Genomic DNA, 21,285 nt, shown 5'->3' on the forward strand with positions numbered 1-21,285 from the left:
ATGACTTTTGTGTACATGTTATTTTATATAGTTCTCTGAAAGTTCAAACAGTCTGTGATAACTTTATATTGCCTGAATGAAGACTCCAAATTAAACTGCATCATCACAATTTAAACTTAAAACTTGACATGTTTGGGATCTCGAACCTTTATCTTTACATCCCTGAACATGCATCCAGCACGGAGACGAGTCGAAAGCTCGCAAACCGGAAGTACTTGTTAACAACATCCGGGTGCTCATTGGAAAAATTGGCGGTTAGCGTTGTTATTTGTAGTTCTAATGCTCCTGACTGGATGAACTCAGGTTTAACAAATGTGGACTTGTACTAAATGTAGCTGAACCGATAGTTAAAACAAATATTACTGTGTTTTGCTTGCGTGTTAATTTAAAAATAGCTTCTTTAAATGTTTGTGTTTAAACTCAGAACAAACTCTAAAGCTAAGTTGGCTCGCTAACAGTAAACTTTGTAGCTAGCTGGCTATCTGCATGACGTTTTGATCAGTCGCTGCCGGACACATCGCCGGATTCATCTCCGAATAATAAAAAAACAATGGCGAACCCAATGTTATTATTGCAGAAAAAAAATGGAAAGTATTTGTGGTTTGCTCTTCTCGGGCTCGGATTTCAACCGGACTCTGAGATGTCGTCAATCGCCGGTAAAACCAACATCAACGTGAAACACATCAACCTGGGACCGTGAGTGAGCTTTACTGATGATAACATTTGAATACAGTGTGTGTAATATAGCCTAACTGAATGAGCCCCGTTTACATTTAAGCATGAACGTCCCTTTGAATGGTACTACATTGAAGATGAAGTGATACTCATCATCACTCTTGTTTTTTTTTTTAGCTTCAGTCTAACTTGGTTGAATTTTATTTTTATGGTTAACAGAAATATGTTCGACAAACCAAACAAGGACGCCTTCTATATAGTAACACATTTCCTGTTGTTAAGACTCAACCCAGCACGATTCAATGAGGGATTCAGGTAGAGAAAAATGGATTACCAACTATTGACATTCATTGGCAACCCTTTAAATGATTTTATCTAGCGGCCTTTGTGAATATAATGAAGTTTTTGTTTTTGTGTTAGGCACTGCTGGCCGGTTTTGAATCACAAAGCAGATGCTGAATTCCGCAAAGTTACTTGTGCCTGGCTACGAGAAATAATGGTAAGAAAGCAGCAGCTGTGAACTCACCATGTGGGTGTTTTTCCATCATAATCACGCAGAACCCCATATTTCCTTTTTAAACTATTTAAATCCCCAAATGCTGCTTCTGTCACCAAGTATAGCTCTAAATTTAGTGCTAAGTTGACCTTTTTTATTTTTACTTTTTGGTACTGTGTAGGATGAAACTGCAAATGCAGGATCCAAAGTAGTAGCATCCTTGTTCCTGTCACCTGGAGGCCCCAAGTTTGTCAGCTTGATGCTTCATCTGGCCAATCACGTCATGCTGCAGGAAATGAAGACATTCACCACAGGTCCGTTCACTCAGAAAATCTTTTCATTTGATAGCATTAGCTCATGTGAAAAACTTGTAGATCAGCATAGCCACATCACGTTGTATTTCATTAGATGCAAGTTAGCATCACATCATATTGTCATCAGCAGACGGCAGCTGGGTTCCAGAGGGTGCTGCTATGCCGGCTTCTTCCTTTGACGTGGCAGTGAAGCGACTCAGTCCGATCCATTCCAGGTTTTTAAAAGCTGCAGTGGACCAGGATCGTTTTCTCCACGAGTACCAGAGACGAGCCCAGTAAGTCCTTCAACGGCCAGATTGGCACCCCTACAGTCCTCTGTGTTATTTTATATTTACAGTTGTAGAAGCAGGTTGTTCCGAGCAAGTCTCTCTCTCAATACAGAACACCTTTGTTTTAGAGACCTATAGACAACCACTCAATGTCACCTTTTTCACATTTCAAACGTGCAAGAGAAAGTACTGGTTGCAAATGCTAATTTAATGGAGAATTTTCCATAAACTGATGTTAACTACAATACTCCCTGTACCACAATATCCTTCTATTTACAGCTTAATTTTGCAGTTTGTAAGACTCCATGTGCATCTTTGGAGAGCTCAGCAGTTTTTTTTTTATTATTATATCCAAGGTGACCATGTTGTCATCAGTATTGTTTGTGATGGTCTGCAGCAGATACAAGCAAACAGGTCAAAGGTCAAGGAACAACAGGCATACTGCGCTCATGATCAGTTAAAAGTGACAATATGAGAATATCATTCAAGAATTCATCTTTTCTGTTCTGATGTTTCTTTTTTGTGTGTGCGTTTACTTTGAACATCATCACATGTACAAATAACCTTTTTCATTAGAAACGTTGATGTTTGAACTCTTTATCAGTGCTCTTGGTGTCATGTTTTGAGGCCTTGTCAGTGTGAAACGACTCATTCGTACCTTAATTTGGGTCAGCTGGTTGCAGCTGACACAGCACAGCTGAAACACATTTCAGTAACGATGGCTCGGCTCCATCAAGTGGACCAAGCTGCGAAGCCGCTGCTGCCTTTATCAGCCATTGCTTTTAAACGGTAATTTCATGCTGCTACTTTTCGGTCCGTTTGAAAGCTTCTCCGTTTGTTTTGTTTCCCCCTCTTTTTTTTTTTTTAAAAGGATCCTTGTGAAATCAAAGAAGGAAGCCAGAGAAGAGGGCGCCAAATACGATGAGCTACTCAAGTATGTATGACTTTTATTTTCTTGAGTCGTTTGTGTTTTAGGGATTGTTAACGAGACTTTTCACTTTCAGGCGTTTCAGCAGCGATCCACCAGAAGAGGAAACGTCTACGGCTGAGAAGACCTCAAAGGTAAGTCATGTTAAAGTTTTCAAACTTGACTCAATTCCGAGACCTGGATTCGACTCCTCTTGGACTAATAAGACTATGCAGACCTGATAACTGATTTCATACCTGTTTTAAATAAGATTTTCAAGAAGTGTTTGGAACGAAGCTGATCAGTACGGAGATGTGTTTAATGTTCAAAGAGCTCACATTCAATATTTGGTGCTCTCAAGGTACGCTCCCTTTGGTCCACCGTTGATGAAATGCTGTCAACCACAAAAGAGGAGCAGCAGGCGGTGGAAAGTGTTTTGAAGGGGGACGTAGACCGACACATACTGGATGGAACGAATAAAGTCCTCAAAATTCCCCGGACGCTGCTGGACAGAATTGAACGGCTCCCGCACCAGGTGAGGGGAAATGAGTAAACTGATGTGGTCTCTATCCACGTAAAGTTTGATACAGACGCATTGAGTCTGTAGTTTCAGTTTGACAAACCCTTTTCAATCTGAACTTTTTTTTTTTTTTTTAAACTGATTGTGACGCTTCCTGTTTCCCAGTTAAGTTCGGGCAACGTGTACGAGGCCGGCCAGCTGAACCTCCTGTGCGTGTTTGAGCTGACGAAGCACGCGCTGCAGCTCTTAAGAGAGGAGCGGTCTCGGGTCTCTGACGCGCCGAAGCTCCGGCTCAGTCCAGAGCATCTGCAGGAGAAGTGTCAGCAGATGGCCCGTGTGCTGCAGCAGCTCCACCTCATCAGGTAACCACAGACCCCCCACGCTCTCTTTACTGAAGGATGCACTGTCTCCAACCTGTCCTGTCCTGCTGCAGCATTACTTGATATATCGGTAGGAACTAAAATAACCCTCAAGTATTTGTGGTTTTGAGTCTGATAATGACTTATTCTTACAGGCAGAGCATTTCTAAGGAAGGAATTCCTGAGGTTAGGAGTAATATCAAGGAGTGGGAGGCTGCCTGGGACAAGAAGTGGCTGGAAACCCTGAAAGACGCACCGCTTGTATCTTTTCTAAATGAAGATCCTGTGAGTTGTGTTTTTTTTTTTTTTTTTTTTTTTGGTTGATCGATTCAACCTCAACACATAAACAGTAAAGTCATGTAACTTTGTACTGTTGCTGCAATATTGAACCCGGTCTCAGTAAATCAGTGTTTCTGCAAATCAAAGAGCTTTTTTTCACTGTCGATGCTTTGCTAACTTTCTGATCCTGCTGATTTTTAGGCTCTGGGCTTCCTCTCACCAATGGCTCCACTGTCTTTTGAACCAGCTGCTGAGGCGACTTACACAAGAGGAGTCTTCTCCCAGTTCCCTGCATCACTTCTTGGTGGGCAAATTATATCATTTTTATTTACTTTTTTTGAAATGGGATCTATGACATTTAATTTTTGTCTTGTAATGCTGCTTTTGTTTTTCAGAGCTGAAGCCTGCAGAGATGAAATCACATGAAGGATCACCTGCCGATTCTTTGAACCAGAGCAGGTAACGTTACCCGTTTCCTTCCTGCTTAAGGTCTTGTTTGTTGTTGTTGTGTTTAAATGGGAGGCAGATACATTGGCAGTGCTGAGCCACGCACTGTCCGTCACAAGTCCTCCCTACAGCATAAGCGCTCTCTGATGACCGTGGCGAATTGAGGGAAATCGCCACGGACAGATACGGAGCGGACACCCGCCATGAGTTTTAAACGACAAAGTTTCAAATGTCTGGCCAGTTTATGAAGCAGAGGATCTGTGTCTCTGCTTGATAGACTCAGTGTTTGGGCTTGGCTTTTTTAATTTATTTTGTAATGTTGAGAAGAGTGTAAAATGCATGTTTAACAAAACATACTTATTGTCTTGATGTCAGCTCTTACCCTACTGCAGCTGAAAGGATGGAAAGTCCTGTTGTCGCCCCTGTAGCGTCATCGCAAGCAAACACCTCTCTTGATTGGCTGTTTGACACGCCTCCAGCTCCTCCTGTCGCAGCTCCCTCAGTACCACCGCCTCAGGTCCATATTGAACTGCAGAATTTTGTTTTTAAAATCGAGTGCATTTTGCCCCCCCCGACCTTTTGAATGTCTGTGCATAAATTCCTTATAAAGCCATCTTAACAAAGGTGTTCTTGTTTTAGGCCAGTGTGAGGAAAACGGCCCGTGTTCAACCGAAGACTCCTTCGTCAAGACACGAGGCTCAAATACTGAATCTGGAGTGTGATAACCTTGCTGACCAGGTAAAGCACTGACCGTTAACCTTTTGATAGCCGCTCAAAGCAGGATATCGAAACCTTTGTTACTCTGCATCTGCACCGACCGCATGATGGGGCGAAATTGATCCACTTTGAGAGCTAATAACAGATTCAACGGTGGCAATGTGTGGCGTCATAACCAGCAGGACGAATTAGTGCTTTGTGTGTTATGAGCTCACTGTGTGTGATGATGAGCGGTGCTACTCGAGCTATGCACAGAGTCATGACAGCAGGGCTTTATCAGGGCGCAGTTGTGTGTTTTTAACAACCAGCTAATGCTGCAATTCCTTATTTTCTTCTTAAATCAATAACACTGTGTGTCAGTTTGCAGACGCTGTGACTACAGACAGTCCCACAGACGGCCGGGTCAGAGGGTTGGACTTGGAGAGCCTTTTGAACACTATTCATAGAGATCCCTTCTCCACAAAGAAGCAGCTGCACCGAACACCCGAGAGCCTGAGTAAGTCAAGTTCTGTTTCATCAGCTCTCAGCCTTAACCTTAGGTTAAGAATTCAGAGTTGAACCTTAGCTCGTAAAATGCAATCTGATTTTGAGCTGACATTGTCCGTCAGCTTCTAATATATATTTTTTCTTTAGTTATGGATGTGAAGAACTCCTGGCGTAAGGCACTTCAGGAAGACAAAGCTCAGAAGATGGGCCATTCAGTGACATTTGAAGACAGTGTGATTGGGCGACTCACCTCGGTTGACTCACCTCGCGATGCGTTGCTGAGCTCAGACTCTTCCTCCAGGAGTTTCACGTGCAATATCAACCCGACGTCAACGAGCCACAGCAGCCCCCCCGGCAGCCAGCAGGAGGTGAAAACTGCTCTGCTGTGGGACACCTTCAACACAGAGGCCCTCGACAGCCCGAGCGGCACAGGCAGCAGTGCGGTCCAGTTCAGCCTCGAGCACGAAACGCTGCCCGAGATGCCGAGCTGTGACAGTCTGCTGAGCCTCGACGACATGAAGAGTGAGGAGGACGAAGATGAGTTCTTGATCCCTTTCTTTAAGAGTCGGGAGAAGCGGTCGCCACTCGCTACACTTCAGCTGAGTCATCAGGCGTGTGCCGACGGTTCCTTAATGGAAAGCAGGAAGATAACTCCTGAGTGTCTTCTTACGGGTCACGTCGTCCCAAGTTTGGACAAAGACTGGCTTATGGAGCCCGCTGAGTCAAACGAAGCCACAGACAATGTTTTCTCACTGGACCTAGACACACTGGAGACACCGTCGCCACCCAAAAAGCCGGAGTACGGTCTCCCAAAACTGATCACATTCTCTCCAATAGATGACATGAAGTATTAATTGCATTCCAGAGAATCCCTTCTTCCGACCTTGACTGTCTTAAACTGATATCTGACTTCTGTTTTTTTTAAGTTTGCACATCGACGTGTAATAACCTGTCACAAGTAAATTACTTTCATTTTAACAAGTAGACATGAACTGCTAAATAAAATTGTAAAAAGGATTTGTTTTTTTTGCTATTGTACATATTTTCATTTCCTAGCTTCACAATGTTTCCTGTGTAAAAGCATCAAGTCTTCCATGCTGGTCCATTTCAACAAAGCCTGTTGAATCTTCCCCCTTCCTTTTACATTGCACTTTTATCATCGTTGAATTTCTGATCTCAGATATGAGAGAAATAAAGGGCTGTTGGTTTGATTAGAGTAGTAGTTGTGATACTTTGAAATAAACATTTTAAATAAAAATATAACGCAAATGTTCAGGGTTCCTTGATTTTTGTTTTCTTGGGTGTATACTGCAGGTTGAATCACATTTACAGTTGGTTTTGCACACCACAAACCCTCAGTATTGTAGCGTTCGTAACTCAATAGATGTACTTTATTGATCCCAATCTGATGCCAAATATTGCAAATGTGTCAAACATGTTTCCTTATATTGTCTTTGTTTAATGAGTTTAATCACAAAACGTCCAGTTTAAGCATGTTGCATCATTACTGAAGAATTATGTAAATATACAAATTAAAAGGTTTTCTCACGCACCTGTTGCTTTTCCGATGTAATGGCTCTCAGCTGTAGATAGGGGGTGTCAGACACTGCAAAACACCCAAACGAATGTGTCAAGGTGGAATAAACATCAGTGGAGGAACTCAGGTTAAGCCCTTTCACAATAAAATGTAAACCTATTAGCCCTTCGGAAAAAAAACTCTTTCAAGAAGCTATGAAATGTTTCACTATCCAAAATAGATGCATGAAACCTGTTATAGCATATAACATAACCTTTGAGTTTTAAACGACAATTATGCATAAAAAATACACTGCATTCTACTGACAGTAGTTCTTCAGCATTGTGGTTGTTAGAAGTCATACAAAGCTCCCCATGAGCTAAATAAATGTATTGGGATATAATTGCTTTGTCCTTGGAAAAAAAGAGACTTATTTAAAATAACCGTGCAATTATTGATGCCATACTGATACTGTACACTTTGTAACTGAAATATTATATACACAAAACACTCGTTAATCGTTTCAAGGTATGGTCTTTCTGATAATACTTTATAGCCTACAACCTTTTATCAAAAAAATTTTTTAAATTACTTGACGATACACTTACCATTTGATATTCTAGTGTATTATAAAGAAAAGTGATTGATCTGATTCTGAAAACTGCGACTGTAATCATTAAATCAAATCAAGATAAAATCAGTCTCTCAGTGAAATAGGACAGGTCAGTTAGAATTTCCTTAGCTTGAGTGTGCAAAAAAACACTTTACTTATCTACGGCCAAACTCTCCATATGTTAAAAAAAAGCAAGTGTTAATGGACTGGGTTTTTTTAGAATTTTTATTTTTATCATCAATTTCGTGCTTTCCTTCACATGGCCTTACAAGTGTTTCAGGGTCGCATGAGATATTTTCATTTCAACAAAAAACAAAATGATACTCTTAAAAAAAAAGAAAAAAACCCAACTCAAAATAAGTTGTTGGAATATTTTAAAACTATGCCGACAGTTTTACTTTGAAAGTACCACCCGGAAGTTGCTTGTTATTTGCCATTGCGCTTGACAGCGCGCCCCGGAGAGGCCAACCTCTTTGTCAGATACAGCAGGGGGACGGAGCCTCTCCTCTTCTCTGGGCGGTTCCAGCCTGAAAGAGAGAGAGAGAGAGACGTTCACGGAGAAAAGCTCACCAACAAAACTATCAGCTCAGACACAAACATGGCGCCTGCCTCCTCCGCCGACAACTTTAGATGAAAGTGTGGCGAAGAAGTGGAGCAAAGTTTCACAGGAGTATTTCTAAGTGGCTTTTTTTAAGCGAATCTCAGCTGCAGCAGTTTCCTACAAATAGAAATACGGAACATATCAAGCGGGTCAAAACAGCGAGTTGCCTTCATGTCAACATTGTCTCGGACTGCAGTGTAAACAGCTGGTAAGTGGAGCATGTTTTTTTTTAATATAAAGATCTATGAGACTAAACAGAGTTATTTGCTTGAACTGTAAACAGTATTGTAACTATTAAAGAAGTCATTAAATGTGTTTAAGTAAGCTTCTCCGCTGAATAGACATGTTCCTGGTGTTAAGCTGCTGCGCGCTGTTTCCACACTTCACCCTGCGTGAGTGTGTGTGTGTGTGTGTGTGTTTGTGTGTTATTAGAGAGGCAGGCAGCCACGTATCACACTGTAAGGGGCTGATCACAGGAGGATATTCCTTTTTTCTTTTTATCCGTGGTGATTTGTATTTCCTGCACGGAAGCTGACCTAGTTATGAGTCGGATGCAACAGTTGGGGGGAATACAACACCCCCCTCCTCCTTTTCCTCCTCCTCTGCTTTGTGAGCTCCTGGCCCTCCTTGACGCCAGATAATCAGACTCTGCTCTCCTGGAGCTTGCCTAACCTTGCAGGTGTCTGCTCTCTCTCTCTCACACACACACACACACACACACACACACACACACACACACACACACACACACAAACACAGCTTCCTGCTTAAATTAAAAAAATACATTTAAAATTCAAAACTTCAGCGAGGGAATTGTGCACACTCAAACTATCCCCAAGATAAGAAACGTTAATCTGACTTGCTTCTGGGCATGTGGCCTCCTTTCACACAGAGTCTCTCTCTCTCTCTGTGTGTGTGTGAATATGCCATCTCTGCATTTGTTTGACCCTTACTTTTAGGACAGAGAGTTGTGTAACAAACCCTCTGCTGTTGTTTTATGGCCATGTGTTGAACGAGCACTTGATGCCTTTTTAAATTCGATGCCAAGGTGCGCCCATATCTACACCTCTGCACTTGACTGTTCGCCAGCCAGCGGCAAAGTCTTCCCCTCCAGAGGACTCTGCTTCCCATCAGCGTTTTCTGGTGAATCATGGCACGCATGTGATGTTCCTGTTAAGGCAGCCGTGCAGGCACAAGTCCCAGCAGATCCAAGGATGGCACTTCCTCTTCCACTGAGCTCGTTACGGTTTCATTGAGGCGTTATACCGACTGAGACGGGAGGAAGAATGTCAGGCTAGAGGAGAACAATCACGACTTGTGGAGGGAGTAAATGGTTGGAATAACTTTTGCAGAGTTGCAGGAATGAACCACTGACATGTGGAAACAGGGAAGAAAAATCTCTTTCTTGACCTCGCCTTGGCCTGACAGCGGCTGGAAAAGGGGAGTGGAGCAAATGTTGCCTCTTGCTAACTGCTTGTGGCGGGCAGGTATAAAGTAGGTCATTGCTGCACTGTGCCTTGGGTACATTGAACTTGCACTTTGTCACTAGGGCTGCTCGTCCAAAGGCTCCGTCAGGTGACCAAGGAAAGGAAAAGGTTTGCAGGGACGGGCTGTGGAAGGACTCAGCGATTGCCTCTGCAAAGTCAAATTCGACTCTGATGAGTGTGAGGTCGTGTGTGTCGGTGTGTTTTCTTACCTTTGCACCAGTCGGTTAGTCTGAATTTGAATTTCTGTTTAACCGACTTGGAAACGAGTCGTTCAGGAAACATCCCCCCCCCCCCTCCATCCTGATAATATGGAAACTGCAATAAATCAGGCAGCTCTTATTCAACTCCTCCATCCAGAAGTGAAACAAACATAACTTTTTCTTCAGAAAATTATATTTTACTGAATAATATTTATTACCTGTTTATTTTAGTGACTTAGGTGAAGGTGTCTTCCTCCATATAGGGATTCACTGTCATGAACATACAGCATCCTATTGGCTGAGAGGGAGTAATTGTCTCGAGGCGAGTCAAGTTTTCTTGACACTATTGTTACAATTATTATTATTATTATTATTATTACTGTTGAGGCCAAACTTAGCTGAAACACTTGAGTGAATTTGCATAGTTAATCTCCTGTTTGCATGGCTGAGAACACATTAACTTAAGGAAGTCAACTTTAGAGAAAACCTTGCAGAGTATCTTGTAAACCCTCTCAGATTACCTATTTCCTTTCTCTGACCCTTGTACTTTGCTTCATTTTCGCTGTCTTTTCTTTATTCTTTCCTGTCTTCCAGTAGGCCTTATGAGTCCACGCTGGTTTAGTCCCAGGCGGGCAGTAAGGGGCAATGAGTTTGCCCTCGCTCCCTTCTCCTCGGAGTGGAAAGAATGCTCTCTGTCTGCGGGGCTGTCACGCTCCGGGAGGGAGGCAGTCTTGTGACGTTTTCTGCTTGAGCCTAGCCTCGCTGCCCCCGGCCGCCTCTCATTGTCAAACCGAGCCCGCGGGGGGTAGGTTCAAGTCACAGGAGGTCACATTCGGTGGGAAACTTTAACTTGTCTTTGCCCTACTTTCTTGTCAGATTGTGGGGAAACATGACCTACCTGTTACTGCCCCTGCCAGCTGTGCAGGAAATGGTTGTTTTTTTTTGACACAGTTTCAGCAAAACACTCAAAGTGTGTCAGTCTGTCTTGTGAGCACACCTGCCTCTTCAATCACACGCTCAGATCTTTGTAAAGTGTAACTATGGACCCGCAGAGAGCCAGGAAGGAAAAGCGGAAGTGTTTGGCTTCAGTCATTAGGACCCGTGCCACCTCTCCATGGATCCATTTATCGGGATGTAGTCACTGATTGGTTCACGATCGCTTTGATGTGACCTTGGCAAAATATTAACAATTGATTATTGTGCAGAAACGGTCAGTTCAGAAGTCAAGGAAGGACAGTTCTGAGAATTACAGATCAACTAAAGATTGAAAACATTTGCTGTGTACACCTGCGACCTATTACAGTGTGTCACTGCTTCCTGAGTGACAGATTTGTTCTTAGCATATGGATCAGATTTTTTTTTTCTTCTTCCCAGCTCCCCAGCCAAACAAACCCTGAAGAGCAAATATGTCCAGCTCGATATAATTCTGACCTGTTTGAAGTGCACACACACAAGCATTCTTTTTTTTTTTAATCCACAATAACACTTAAGTATTTTTCCTCGCCTTATTGCCGTGTAAACTGAAGTCGCTCGTCCACCAAACGTAGCTGTCGGTTTCATCACAACACATTGTTCAGATTAATTAGCATGTGGAGGTATTTACAGACCGCATTTAACTGCCGGCCGTTCACACTGTCGATCGCAGCGTATGAATTCAATCAAACGGCGACAGAGCTAGACTTTCAGTTTGGAGCTCATCTCCACCTCAGTCCCTCGCTCCAACCAAGCGTCCAAGAAGAGGGAGGCGCACTCTTTCCAGGTGCCTTGTAAAAACGGAGGTTTCATCACCTCATTGGCACCTTCTGCACTGTCTGGCCTCCGCCGCCGACAGCAAGCTGCGATGACAGGTGGCGGGGACGGCCACTTTGCTCCTCAGATCCACAGCCCACACTTACAGAGTGGCACTTGAGGTAGACACACCGCGGGCTGCAGACACGAACCCAGACGCTGTCACAGCTTAAATACAAAAGACTTTTTCTTCAACGATTTGTTGTGCAACTTTACCTGACTGATTTTTGAAGTGCACTTTAGAAACCCGGCTGAAAACAAGTTCCTAGTATTTGCACAGAAACTCACATATATCTGAATAAGAGGGGTTTGTGTGTAGGATTAGCCCGCTCTATTTATAACCACGGGTCAGCTGGCTTTCTAGTAGTATTCCTGCATCTGTACAAACTCGCGTCATTTTAAAATTCTCATCCGTAGTGACTATACTTGACGTTTTCAGCTGTGAGTGGACGTGCACGGCAGAGCTCCCGCTGAAATAACCTAGCACTGTCTGTTGTCACACAAACAGCTACACTTGTGCATGCGCGCACACGCAGGCAGGCAGGCAGGCTCTTTCACCCCTGGGGGAACGAGCCTCCAGGCTCTTTTGTGTGAATGGGATGAGATCATTGTTGGGGGGGGGGGGGGGGGGGGTTCACTCTGTGTGCTTTAATAGTAAAACTCTCTTTCTCTTTCAGTCTCTGTTTCTTTCAAATGTGGAACAAAATCCAACGTCATTTTTGTCTCATGCACCATTTAACCCTTCATTTATTAATGACAGCTGGATTTTACCTCCTCCTCTTAGGGTGTTGTTGGGCTGCAACCTTTTGGCACATTTGCAAGCAAGTTCAGACCAGTGCCCCCATCAAAGGAAGAAGATTTTCCAGTCCACTAAATTTAGCAGCCTCAATGAATGACCCACTCAGACTCTCAGAGTAAAAAGTGATCACAAATGGAATTTAAACCTCCAGTTAAGTCCTGTTCGCTGAAACAGCAACATGTTTATAGTCTAAATCCAAATATCTTCTCCAAGGACATTTCCCAGAGGTTCTAAGCGTGACTTGATCCACCTGCAAGGAAATAGAAAGAACAGGCTCTACCCTGGATGTAATAATTGATTTACTTGTTGTTGTTTCCACATAAATCCACATATGTGTCCCTCACTGCGTCAGCTTTAAAGAGCGCAAAAAGCTTTTTTAAAGACAGATGTGAAAAGTCAATGTCTGCTGGACTGGATCCAAAGTCCTGCTGCCTTCAGCTTCATAAACTTGACTCCCAATCAGGATGCAGAACTCAAGATCTCTTCACATGACACCTCAGACAGCAGTCAGGGATTATTAGGAAGTGGGATTGGGTTTTTAACCACCTGAAGTCATTTGTGAGGAACATTAGCAGCAAGTTGGAGCGTCTGTTGTGCTGGATGGAAAAACCTGAAGCTTTGAATCATGGCCTCGACTTTAATTTGATTAACTCATCAACAGCCTTCTGTTGTTCTTTTACTTTCACTCTTTTCATTAACAGGTGTGCGGCATTGTCACTTTTTAGATTTTAGTTTCACACATGCAGAAAACTCCTGGAAAAAGCTCCAGATATTCGCCGGAGGGAAATATGAGAGGGAGGAATTTTCTCGATGTTTTCAGGAGTGCATATGTGAAAACAGCTCTAGTCATACGTGTTGTTATTTTCAGTCTGAGTTGGACACACACTTGTCCGGTCTGGTCACCAACATGCTTCGCAATAGTGAAAAGAGCTCTTGAAAACTTCCAACGAAAAACGCTGATTTATTCTACCAGGAAGGGAATTCAGAACGCTTACAGTGTCCTTTTTGTTTCTATTTGACTGATTTACATTTTGAAGAAACATTGTTTGGGTTCAGACGGTTCAGTTTGACTCTGTAATGGTCAATGTGGTTAAACTAGTCCATCAATATGAGGAAACATCACTCAATGACAGAGTCTGGATTTGTTTGGGCAGCAAATTCAATCCAGTTTAAATTAAGTTCTTACGTTTGTGTAAGAATAATATTCAAAAATAACAGTATGCTCATGAAAAAAAAAACCTGGTCATTAATTGAAAAGACTGCCTGCATAGGTATTTAATATTAAAGGAAATTGAGGAAGGTTATTTCTGATTTCATTAACATCCATACATGCAGTGTGACCGCTGAATCACCTACGATGTACGACCAATAAAAGCACTCAAATCAGTTAACTAACATAGCAACAGCATACCATAATATAATCATCACGCCAAGTCTGTAAAAGCTGACAAAAGGAAAGTCTGACTTGTCATCTAACGAGCCGATAATAGTTTGAGATCATTCTATCTTGAATCGACTGTTTGTCAGATACATATAGACTGACAGCGTCCACATCAAGGGCCAAAGCTGTGAGCTGCCAGGAAGTGGACGGCTAGTTTCAGAGTAACTGGTCAGTTTACACGTCCTCTGCAGCCAATGAGTATTTTGGTCATGACTTGCAGTGACCCTAGTCCCCGAGTGCAGCCCAGACAAAGAGCACGACACTGGATCACCGAGGCGCTGGAGTAACAGAGGAACAGGTTTTTTTGACATGGGTGAGGGAGGTGCTGAGCACAACCTTCAGAGAGCGGAGCTCAGGTTTCAACGCTCCACTTCATACACTTGAAATTCAGTGGACCGGTTTTGCCTGCCGGATTGACTCAGTCATGTTTTTTGAGCCTAGACGCTGCGCTGTTTTTATCTTGAGGTTTTAAAAGTCCCTACATATGCTTTCCTACTTTGCATGCTGTCACAAGTGCAGGACAAGAAAGGAAGAAAATCAGCCTGTTTACAAAAGCTAAAGCTTTCAGCCTAATCAACTGTCAACACCAGCGGCGTTTATGGCCGCGTCCATGTTTTATTTGCTCGCCAGACATAAAACTAGACAATAAAAAGCGGTTTCTTCCATTTTACTTCAAACACTCAGACAGTGGATCTTATTTGGACGAGGCTGACTGCAGACTACAGCGAGCGAGTCGGCTACACTTAATGTACCCTTGAAAGACTTGGAGATCAATTTCCTTCAGCGAGGGTAACACTAGTCGCAGCTCAGGGTCGCCCCTGCTTGGCATTGTTGGGGCGGGGTTGCCATGGCAGCAGCGATGTTTGTCTCTCATGAGGTGTCACAAAGAGCATATGCGTATGGTTGTGTTGGGGAACTGATACACAACGGCGTCCACACTTCACATATGTGTGTGTATTCATCCTGACTCAGTGCAGTAATGTCAGTGTTTGGTGTTGGTTTGCTTCCTGAATATTGCAGCCAGGTATCAGAAATAAACAGAAGCCTAAAGTATATCTTTTAGGTGCAGCGGGTGGTTTTAAGTGACAGTTGTCTTGTTATTGCACTTTTGTTTTAATACGTCTCATGTTTAGATTAGAACAGGAAGTCACATGACCTGACTGACGTACGGCGTCTTTAAAGCGCCACTACTCTTCATGTGAAGGAGGCTTCACAATCAGACCATATGTATTAAGCGTTTTTTATTTTATTTTATTTTTTTATTAGCATGTTCATTAGCATCATAAAAAAGTGTGTTCCATGATAGGAAGTCGCCATCATATTTTGATTGTTAACATGTTTGATGTCCCCTGTTGGCGTCTGATTGATTAATGACACAGTCAACATTTAGATTGCGTTTTAAGGACTCAACAGGTCCACCGGATGCCCTGGATAGTGTCTGTTTTTCTCCTTTCATGAAACTTTTTTGTGCTGATCTGTGCCCATGCTGTCAGGAAACTGTGACTCACAGCCTTCACGTTTTAGCACAGCAGTAACTATTTCAGAGCAGATTTTTTTAAAGTTAATATATGCATTTTACTCAGTCAATGTTTCTGTCGGTTATCGATGTACATGAAGCACTTGGAGTTACTCCAAATTCACCTTTTTCCCCATATTTCCTGTCTCGGTGAAATGTCACTTCTTTTCCTCTGGCAGTCTTTGACTCTATAACTTGTGTGAATTTGGCTAATTCCTTGGTCTTTTAAAGCAGCTATAACTAATATTTTGATACCAACAATGGATGAAATAACTGTGTGTAATGTGAAAGGGATTACATCGAGTATTATCAGATGACTCAGCTACACAAAGCTTCATAGCCCTTTTTTCAGTTCATTATTTTGTTATTCTCTATCAGTTCAGTACTGATTAACTATTCTGGATGTTCACTTTCAAATAGACGATCATTTAGCATGTGAAGAGTCTTTTGCCTTTGGAGTTGAAAGAGACCGAAGACTGAGAGATAGAGGAGTACACATACTACGTTTACTAAGAGGGAAGAAAAATGTCTCCAAATGGAAGCTAATGTCCTAACATGTCTGCTAAATGTGTAAACAAGCGTCTGTTTGCTCAATTAATGCAGTTCAGTAAGCTACACTTGTTAGCTTTATTGCGCTTGTATAAGGGCCATAGCCATGTTGTGTGTGTGAGGTCGTTTCAGGTCGTCATTTTGAGGTAAAGGAGAAATGCTGAACACAAGTCTCGACAATATCCCTCCCCCAGATGGGAGAGGGATCTCCTGAGGTAAGACGTGACGTAGAAAAAAACATAAAAAGGAAGTAGCGGACGAAGCTAAGTCAGTTACACAACGCTATTTCCAACGGAATCAAGCTATCAGCAAATGAGCGGAGTACAACATACTGGAGATCAAAAAACGTTATGCGGCTGTTTAATTCTGTGCAGGGAGATCGTAGTGGTCGCATGCATACACTGTGAGCCATGAAACGTCACTCCCCCTCCTATTAGCTCGAGGTGAATTCGCTGGATAAAACCCTGCAGCGTTCTCACATCAGCCCACTCAGACTTGCGGGGGGGGAAATGAACTAGGGGGTCTGTCAAGGAGAAACTCCTGACAGAAATGGAAATACAGCTCGAGTTTTTTCCAGAACTTTCTGCTAATGTGAAAGCCCTAATAGTGTCAGGTGCCTCTTCTGTCTGTGCTTTTCTTTTGATGTCACGTCCAGCGTCCTGAGTACAGCCTCTCTTTTGTTTGACTGATGGCCGCCTGTTGTGAAGCTACAAGTCAGTGAAGATTTCAGGAGAAGTTTGACTTAAAGGTTTTCGAAAACTGTCAGGAGTGCGTAAGTGAAAACGGCTTTACTTCAACACAGACGTGAGTTGTGGTTGTGATTTTTTTTCGGCTTGTCTATTTGGGCTAATTTGGAGTTGGACATAACCCCTGCATCTGTTTTTAACCACAGATTTTAATTCTATTCCAAACTGCATTTTGCCCTTGAGAAGGGGTTTCACAACCGACATGTTACCATGGATACAGACAGAGCAATATGTCCTCACATTGCTTTATGAGTCTTTATTGCTGTTGTACATGCTCATAAAGAAAGAGCTCATTTCTTAAGGACTGGGACAGAGATTAGTCATTGTGTTTCGAAAAGCCACATCTGGTATAATTTGGGCTTTTAAAGAAGGACATAAGTTACGGTGACATTCGTACGAAGGAATTCATGTCCTACTTTGGAAAGCAGAGCAACATTGAGCAGAGGAAATTCATAAAGCTGGTGTCCTTTTAAAGGAGAAAAGTATATTCACATAAAAACAAATAGAGATGTGAGAGATCAAGTGCAAAAATATCCCATCTCTTTCATCCTGTGTTGCTGGAACAGCTGACCCTCTTGAGAGAAGAAGGAAGGACCTGCTAATCCCTCCTTTTTCCATTCATGCACCCTTTATTGCCTTGTTTTGTGTGTGGAAACTCAAAGACATTTTAGTCTTTGCTTGGATAATAATATAACATATATAACTGTATTGTTTTCACTGCCAGAGGCTTGTTTTGATTAAGTGATGGTCTCTACCCCTTGGTGTGAGTGCTTTCCCGACATTGTTTTAAAGAGGAATGAAAAAATGGGGTCATATTCTGGGCAGACGTCCAACTACGTACTTCAAAGGCACCTGTGAAGTGTATAGGACTGGCAGTATACTTGAAATAAATTCATTTTGGCTTGTTCACATGGACAATATACTCATACTTATTCCTAAATGCAGGGCTAGGTTTCAAGTCAAACTGGATATGGGTGACTATGCCAGTGTTGTCTGAGATTGGGTCATATTCAGATCTATTGATAAAGGTTATATCTGCCTTGTCTCGCATCATGACATCATCTTTCCCACCTTCAGTTGTCATCTTGATTGGTAAGGAATGTATTGAAGTCCAGAGCTGAAATGAAAAATTACAATGCACAGCATGTATCTGCGTCATGAAGTCCAGAGCTGTCTGGAGCCTTATTCCATCCTGCTACAGCTGACTCACCACTGGAAAAATTGAACTTCCTGTGTTAGTCGGAACAGCTCTTTGATACACAATGTGTATATATGTGCTTGAAGGTTCTCTTTCTTCTTAGACAACCATTTGACCTTGTTGTTTTAGTAAGGCTTATAAATTCCTTTCTTCTGTCCAGGAAAATTATTTTTGAACAGTGATGTATAGAATGATAAGAAACTGTTTTTCAGGTCACATATTATCCTCATTTTCAACCAGCTTAAATAACTCTCAGAGCTCCCTAAAACACGTTTTGGTTTATTTATAACAAGAAGTTTCTTGTTATAAATAGCCTCTAATCCTGTATTTGATCACACTTTTCAGCCCCTCTTTTTCAGCTCTGCTCAGAACAGGCTGTTTCTGTGTCTGTAGCTTTAAATTTAAATGAGCCGTGTTTGACCACGCCCCTCTCTGGAAGGGCTTGGGTGGCTTGCTCTATGCCCTGTTGTTTACATTGAGAAGGCAGACTCAAAGGTCAGAACATGCACCAAGCTGTGGCAGAGGCACCTACTTGGGGGAGCGGTTGCTGCCCTTTGTGATGTCACAAAGGGGACATATCCAAACCACCTGTTTGAGTACACATTTTCTAAAAAAGTAGAAAGGCAAAAGACATGAAAGATGGTTTTCTGGGTTCTTTTAGAACAGGCTTGGGACACATATATGGTAAGGTGCATTTTGCATAGTATGTGACCTTTAATATGTCACTATCTGATAAAAGCTATTCCTGATAATAGATAAGAGCTCAATATCCAAATCCGAGACAATTTTCAAAAGTAAACATGTACTGTCCTTTAGCTATACTGCTGTTACATAATGTACAAATTACATGTCTTTGCTGTATTTAAACATCCCAGTTGAGTTATGCTAATGATTACTATTTTTAAGAAAACAGAGCGTCAACTTTTTTTCTTTTTTATAACTTCCTTTATATTTTTTGCCTCTCAGTTCCATTTTCTATGATCACATATCAAGTATTTAAAAGACTTTGGTGTCCGTTTGATTTACGCTCTCAGTGGCATTTCTAAACATTCCTCTAAGCCCTCGCTGTTCTCCCTTGGCTCTCTGTAGCTGCAAGTGCCTTAACTCTCTTCACATAGTCGGAGTAGTGCGGTGATATACAATGACAAGAGTGTTTGTGCATGTCAACAAATTCAGTCCCTTATGTTCCTCCGGCCTGTGGTGTTGCTCTCATAAAGGATCCTTTTACTGCCTTGGCCACAGTATTACTTAGCATTCTGTGTACTCTTGCATGTGTAATACATCGCACTGTCCTGAGGTAACATGTAAGAGCTTTCACTAATACACAGTGTTCTTCCTGGCTAAAGTCTGAAGACAGTGTGTGCTGAAAGCGTTGAGAATAGACTATTCTTTAAACCGTGGTGTTCTTCTCCAACTGTGGTTGGCCAATACAAGAATGTGTTGTCAGCAAAACATGAAATCCTCTCCAATCTATAAAACACATTTATCTTCTTCTTTCCAGGTTCGCCCAGCCATGATTGAGGACAAGGGTCACCGAGTGACCGACTACTTCGTGGTAGCTGGGTTGACCGACAAGTCCAAGCTCCTGGAGCAGGACCTGTCGGAGACCAAGTCCGGTGGGCCCAAAGCACCCATCACCGACCTGGCTGTCATTAACAGGTCGGCAGGAGAAACGGTGCCGGAGGGTTTTACATGCATCGACAGCACCTACAGCGGCCAGCCTGCAAACCTTAATCATGGCAGTCTAAAGAGCCCCGAGCTGTTTCTGTGCTACAAGAGGAGTCGGGGGAAGTCTCCTCTCATTGATATCGGGTGAGTCAGCAGTTTGCAATCTGAAATGTTTGTAGGCCTGCAGCATCAAGGGACTCATTACTGTTTGAATTACATGAAACCAAATTCCTTTATAATGGGGATTACACAAACTTTATCTAAATCTTTAGTTTATAAATTGAGAATGTTATGCCCGGTCATTTAGCGAAAACTGTGTTCTGCTTCAATTCAGTCAATGAACCCTTAAATATTCTTTCAGCTGTTTTCTTCATCATGCTGTAGATTCAGAAGCTCATTTTTCTGATAGAGCCAACTTTGCGTGCAAAAAAAAAAAGGTTAACCATAGCATTCAAAGAAACAACTAAAGCTCCCCAAAGTGTCCCACAGCAGGGTTAACAGCGAGCTAGCACGTCGACATAATTTCACATGCAATCCTTTCCAATTGTTGATTATGAAATAACAACATTCGAACTAGGAAGTAGGTATGTTCCTGCTTCATTCACTCACATCTGTTGCGTCACGGAGTTCCTGCCTCAGCCGCACCTCTTGGCTTCCCTCCACGGATCCAATTTCCCCGCTTCCTTCTATTATCGTATAAGAGCTGATTTATTGAATGATGTCCTGTTAGCCTTTAGCTGCCGCTGCTTCTGAAGCCATGACGTTAACGGCGTTATATGTAGCACTTAACTCCCTGATAAATAAAACAAAGGCATACAGGCATTATTGCTTTACGAAGGACAATGATTCAACTGCCTGAGGCATTTCCGTCCTCCACACCTCAGCCTTTTTTTCAAACCTCATTTTCTCCCCCCCCCCCAGCCCCCCCCCCCCCCCCCCCCCCCTTCCCAAACAAACTGGAGTTTCCAGTTTAAAAGGATGACAATCTGCTCACTCTTAGTCCAGTCTTTGTAAGATCTAATTAAAACTTGTGTGCCGTAAAAACATTGCAACGCGTTGGCCGCATTCCACTCGTTTGGCGATGGATCTGGCTCATTTCATGTGTTATTAATGTGATTTGTCCTTCTGCTAAATGTAGCTCTAAACTGCAGAAGCTTGCATGTTCAAACCCCTCATGAAAACCTGCGGACGTCAGTGCACCAAGCATAAACAGAAGATCATATGTCAAGCCATGTTTCCTGTTAGAGATTGAGCAATTCTGCTTCGCATGTTAGCAGACATGTGGGTAGAAGGAGAGCACCAAGCTTACACCCAAGTCTTTGTTATACTGCTTTATTATCTGTTTTTTTTTTAATTGGATGAAACACATCATTTTATCGTTGTAATTATTACTTTGCTTTGTAAGGTGACCGTGACAGTTTTGAAAGGCACCTTTAAATAAAATGCATTATTATTAAAATTAGTAGTGCAATTGACAAGACTGCTTCCACAAGCTTTTTTGCAGAAGGAGATAATATATTGATATTCCTTCCTGATGATTCTTGCACGGTTTAGCTACGACAAACAATGTCAGGAGTTATTTTTGGCCATGCTGCAACCCCAGTGTCTCTCCTTCCCAATCTGTCCCACTCGCAGCTCTTCATTCATTGTGAGATGAATGAAAAAAAAAAAAACTACCACCTCTGCTGCCAGTG

The 21,285-nt window shown here is 42.5% G+C and overlaps 2 protein-coding genes across 4 annotated transcripts in view; both read left to right on the forward strand.

Moving 5' to 3' along the window:
- The first annotated feature begins 219 nt into the window (after positions 1–219).
- On the forward strand, positions 220–6,732 carry haus6 (HAUS augmin-like complex, subunit 6). 2 transcript variants are annotated; one of them, XM_079371916.1, is made up of 16 exons: positions 220–696; positions 895–990; positions 1,096–1,174; positions 1,353–1,485; positions 1,613–1,760; positions 2,626–2,688; positions 2,759–2,816; positions 3,023–3,196; positions 3,347–3,543; positions 3,696–3,825; positions 4,021–4,123; positions 4,215–4,278; positions 4,642–4,783; positions 4,906–5,004; positions 5,344–5,479; positions 5,617–6,732. In XM_079371916.1, exons 1-16 carry the CDS (start codon positions 551–553, stop codon positions 6,321–6,323), a joined length of 2,475 nt encoding a protein of 824 aa, XP_079228042.1. In that variant the 5' UTR covers positions 220–550; the 3' UTR covers positions 6,324–6,732. The 2 variants fall into 2 exon arrangements, with proteins under 2 accessions (XP_079228042.1, XP_079228043.1); XM_079371917.1 differs by having other exon boundaries at positions 1,616–1,760.
- A 1,292-nt stretch (positions 6,733–8,024) lies between these two features.
- The window catches only part of dennd4c (DENN/MADD domain containing 4C), a 31,199-nt gene continuing 17,938 nt past the window's right edge, over positions 8,025–21,285 (forward strand). The window contains exons 1-2 of one of the 2 annotated variants that reach the window (XM_079371360.1): positions 8,025–8,407; positions 19,425–19,735. In XM_079371360.1, the coding sequence (XP_079227486.1) occupies positions 19,437–19,735 (299 nt within the window). In that variant the 5' untranslated portion in view covers positions 8,025–8,407; positions 19,425–19,436. Of the gene's footprint in view, positions 8,408–19,424; positions 19,736–21,285 lie in introns of those variants that run through there. The other variant, XM_079371361.1, reaches the window with a different exon arrangement.

This window comes from Symphodus melops (genome assembly GCF_947650265.1).
Source record: "Symphodus melops genome assembly, chromosome: 20".
NCBI lineage: Eukaryota > Metazoa > Chordata > Actinopteri > Labriformes > Labridae > Symphodus > Symphodus melops.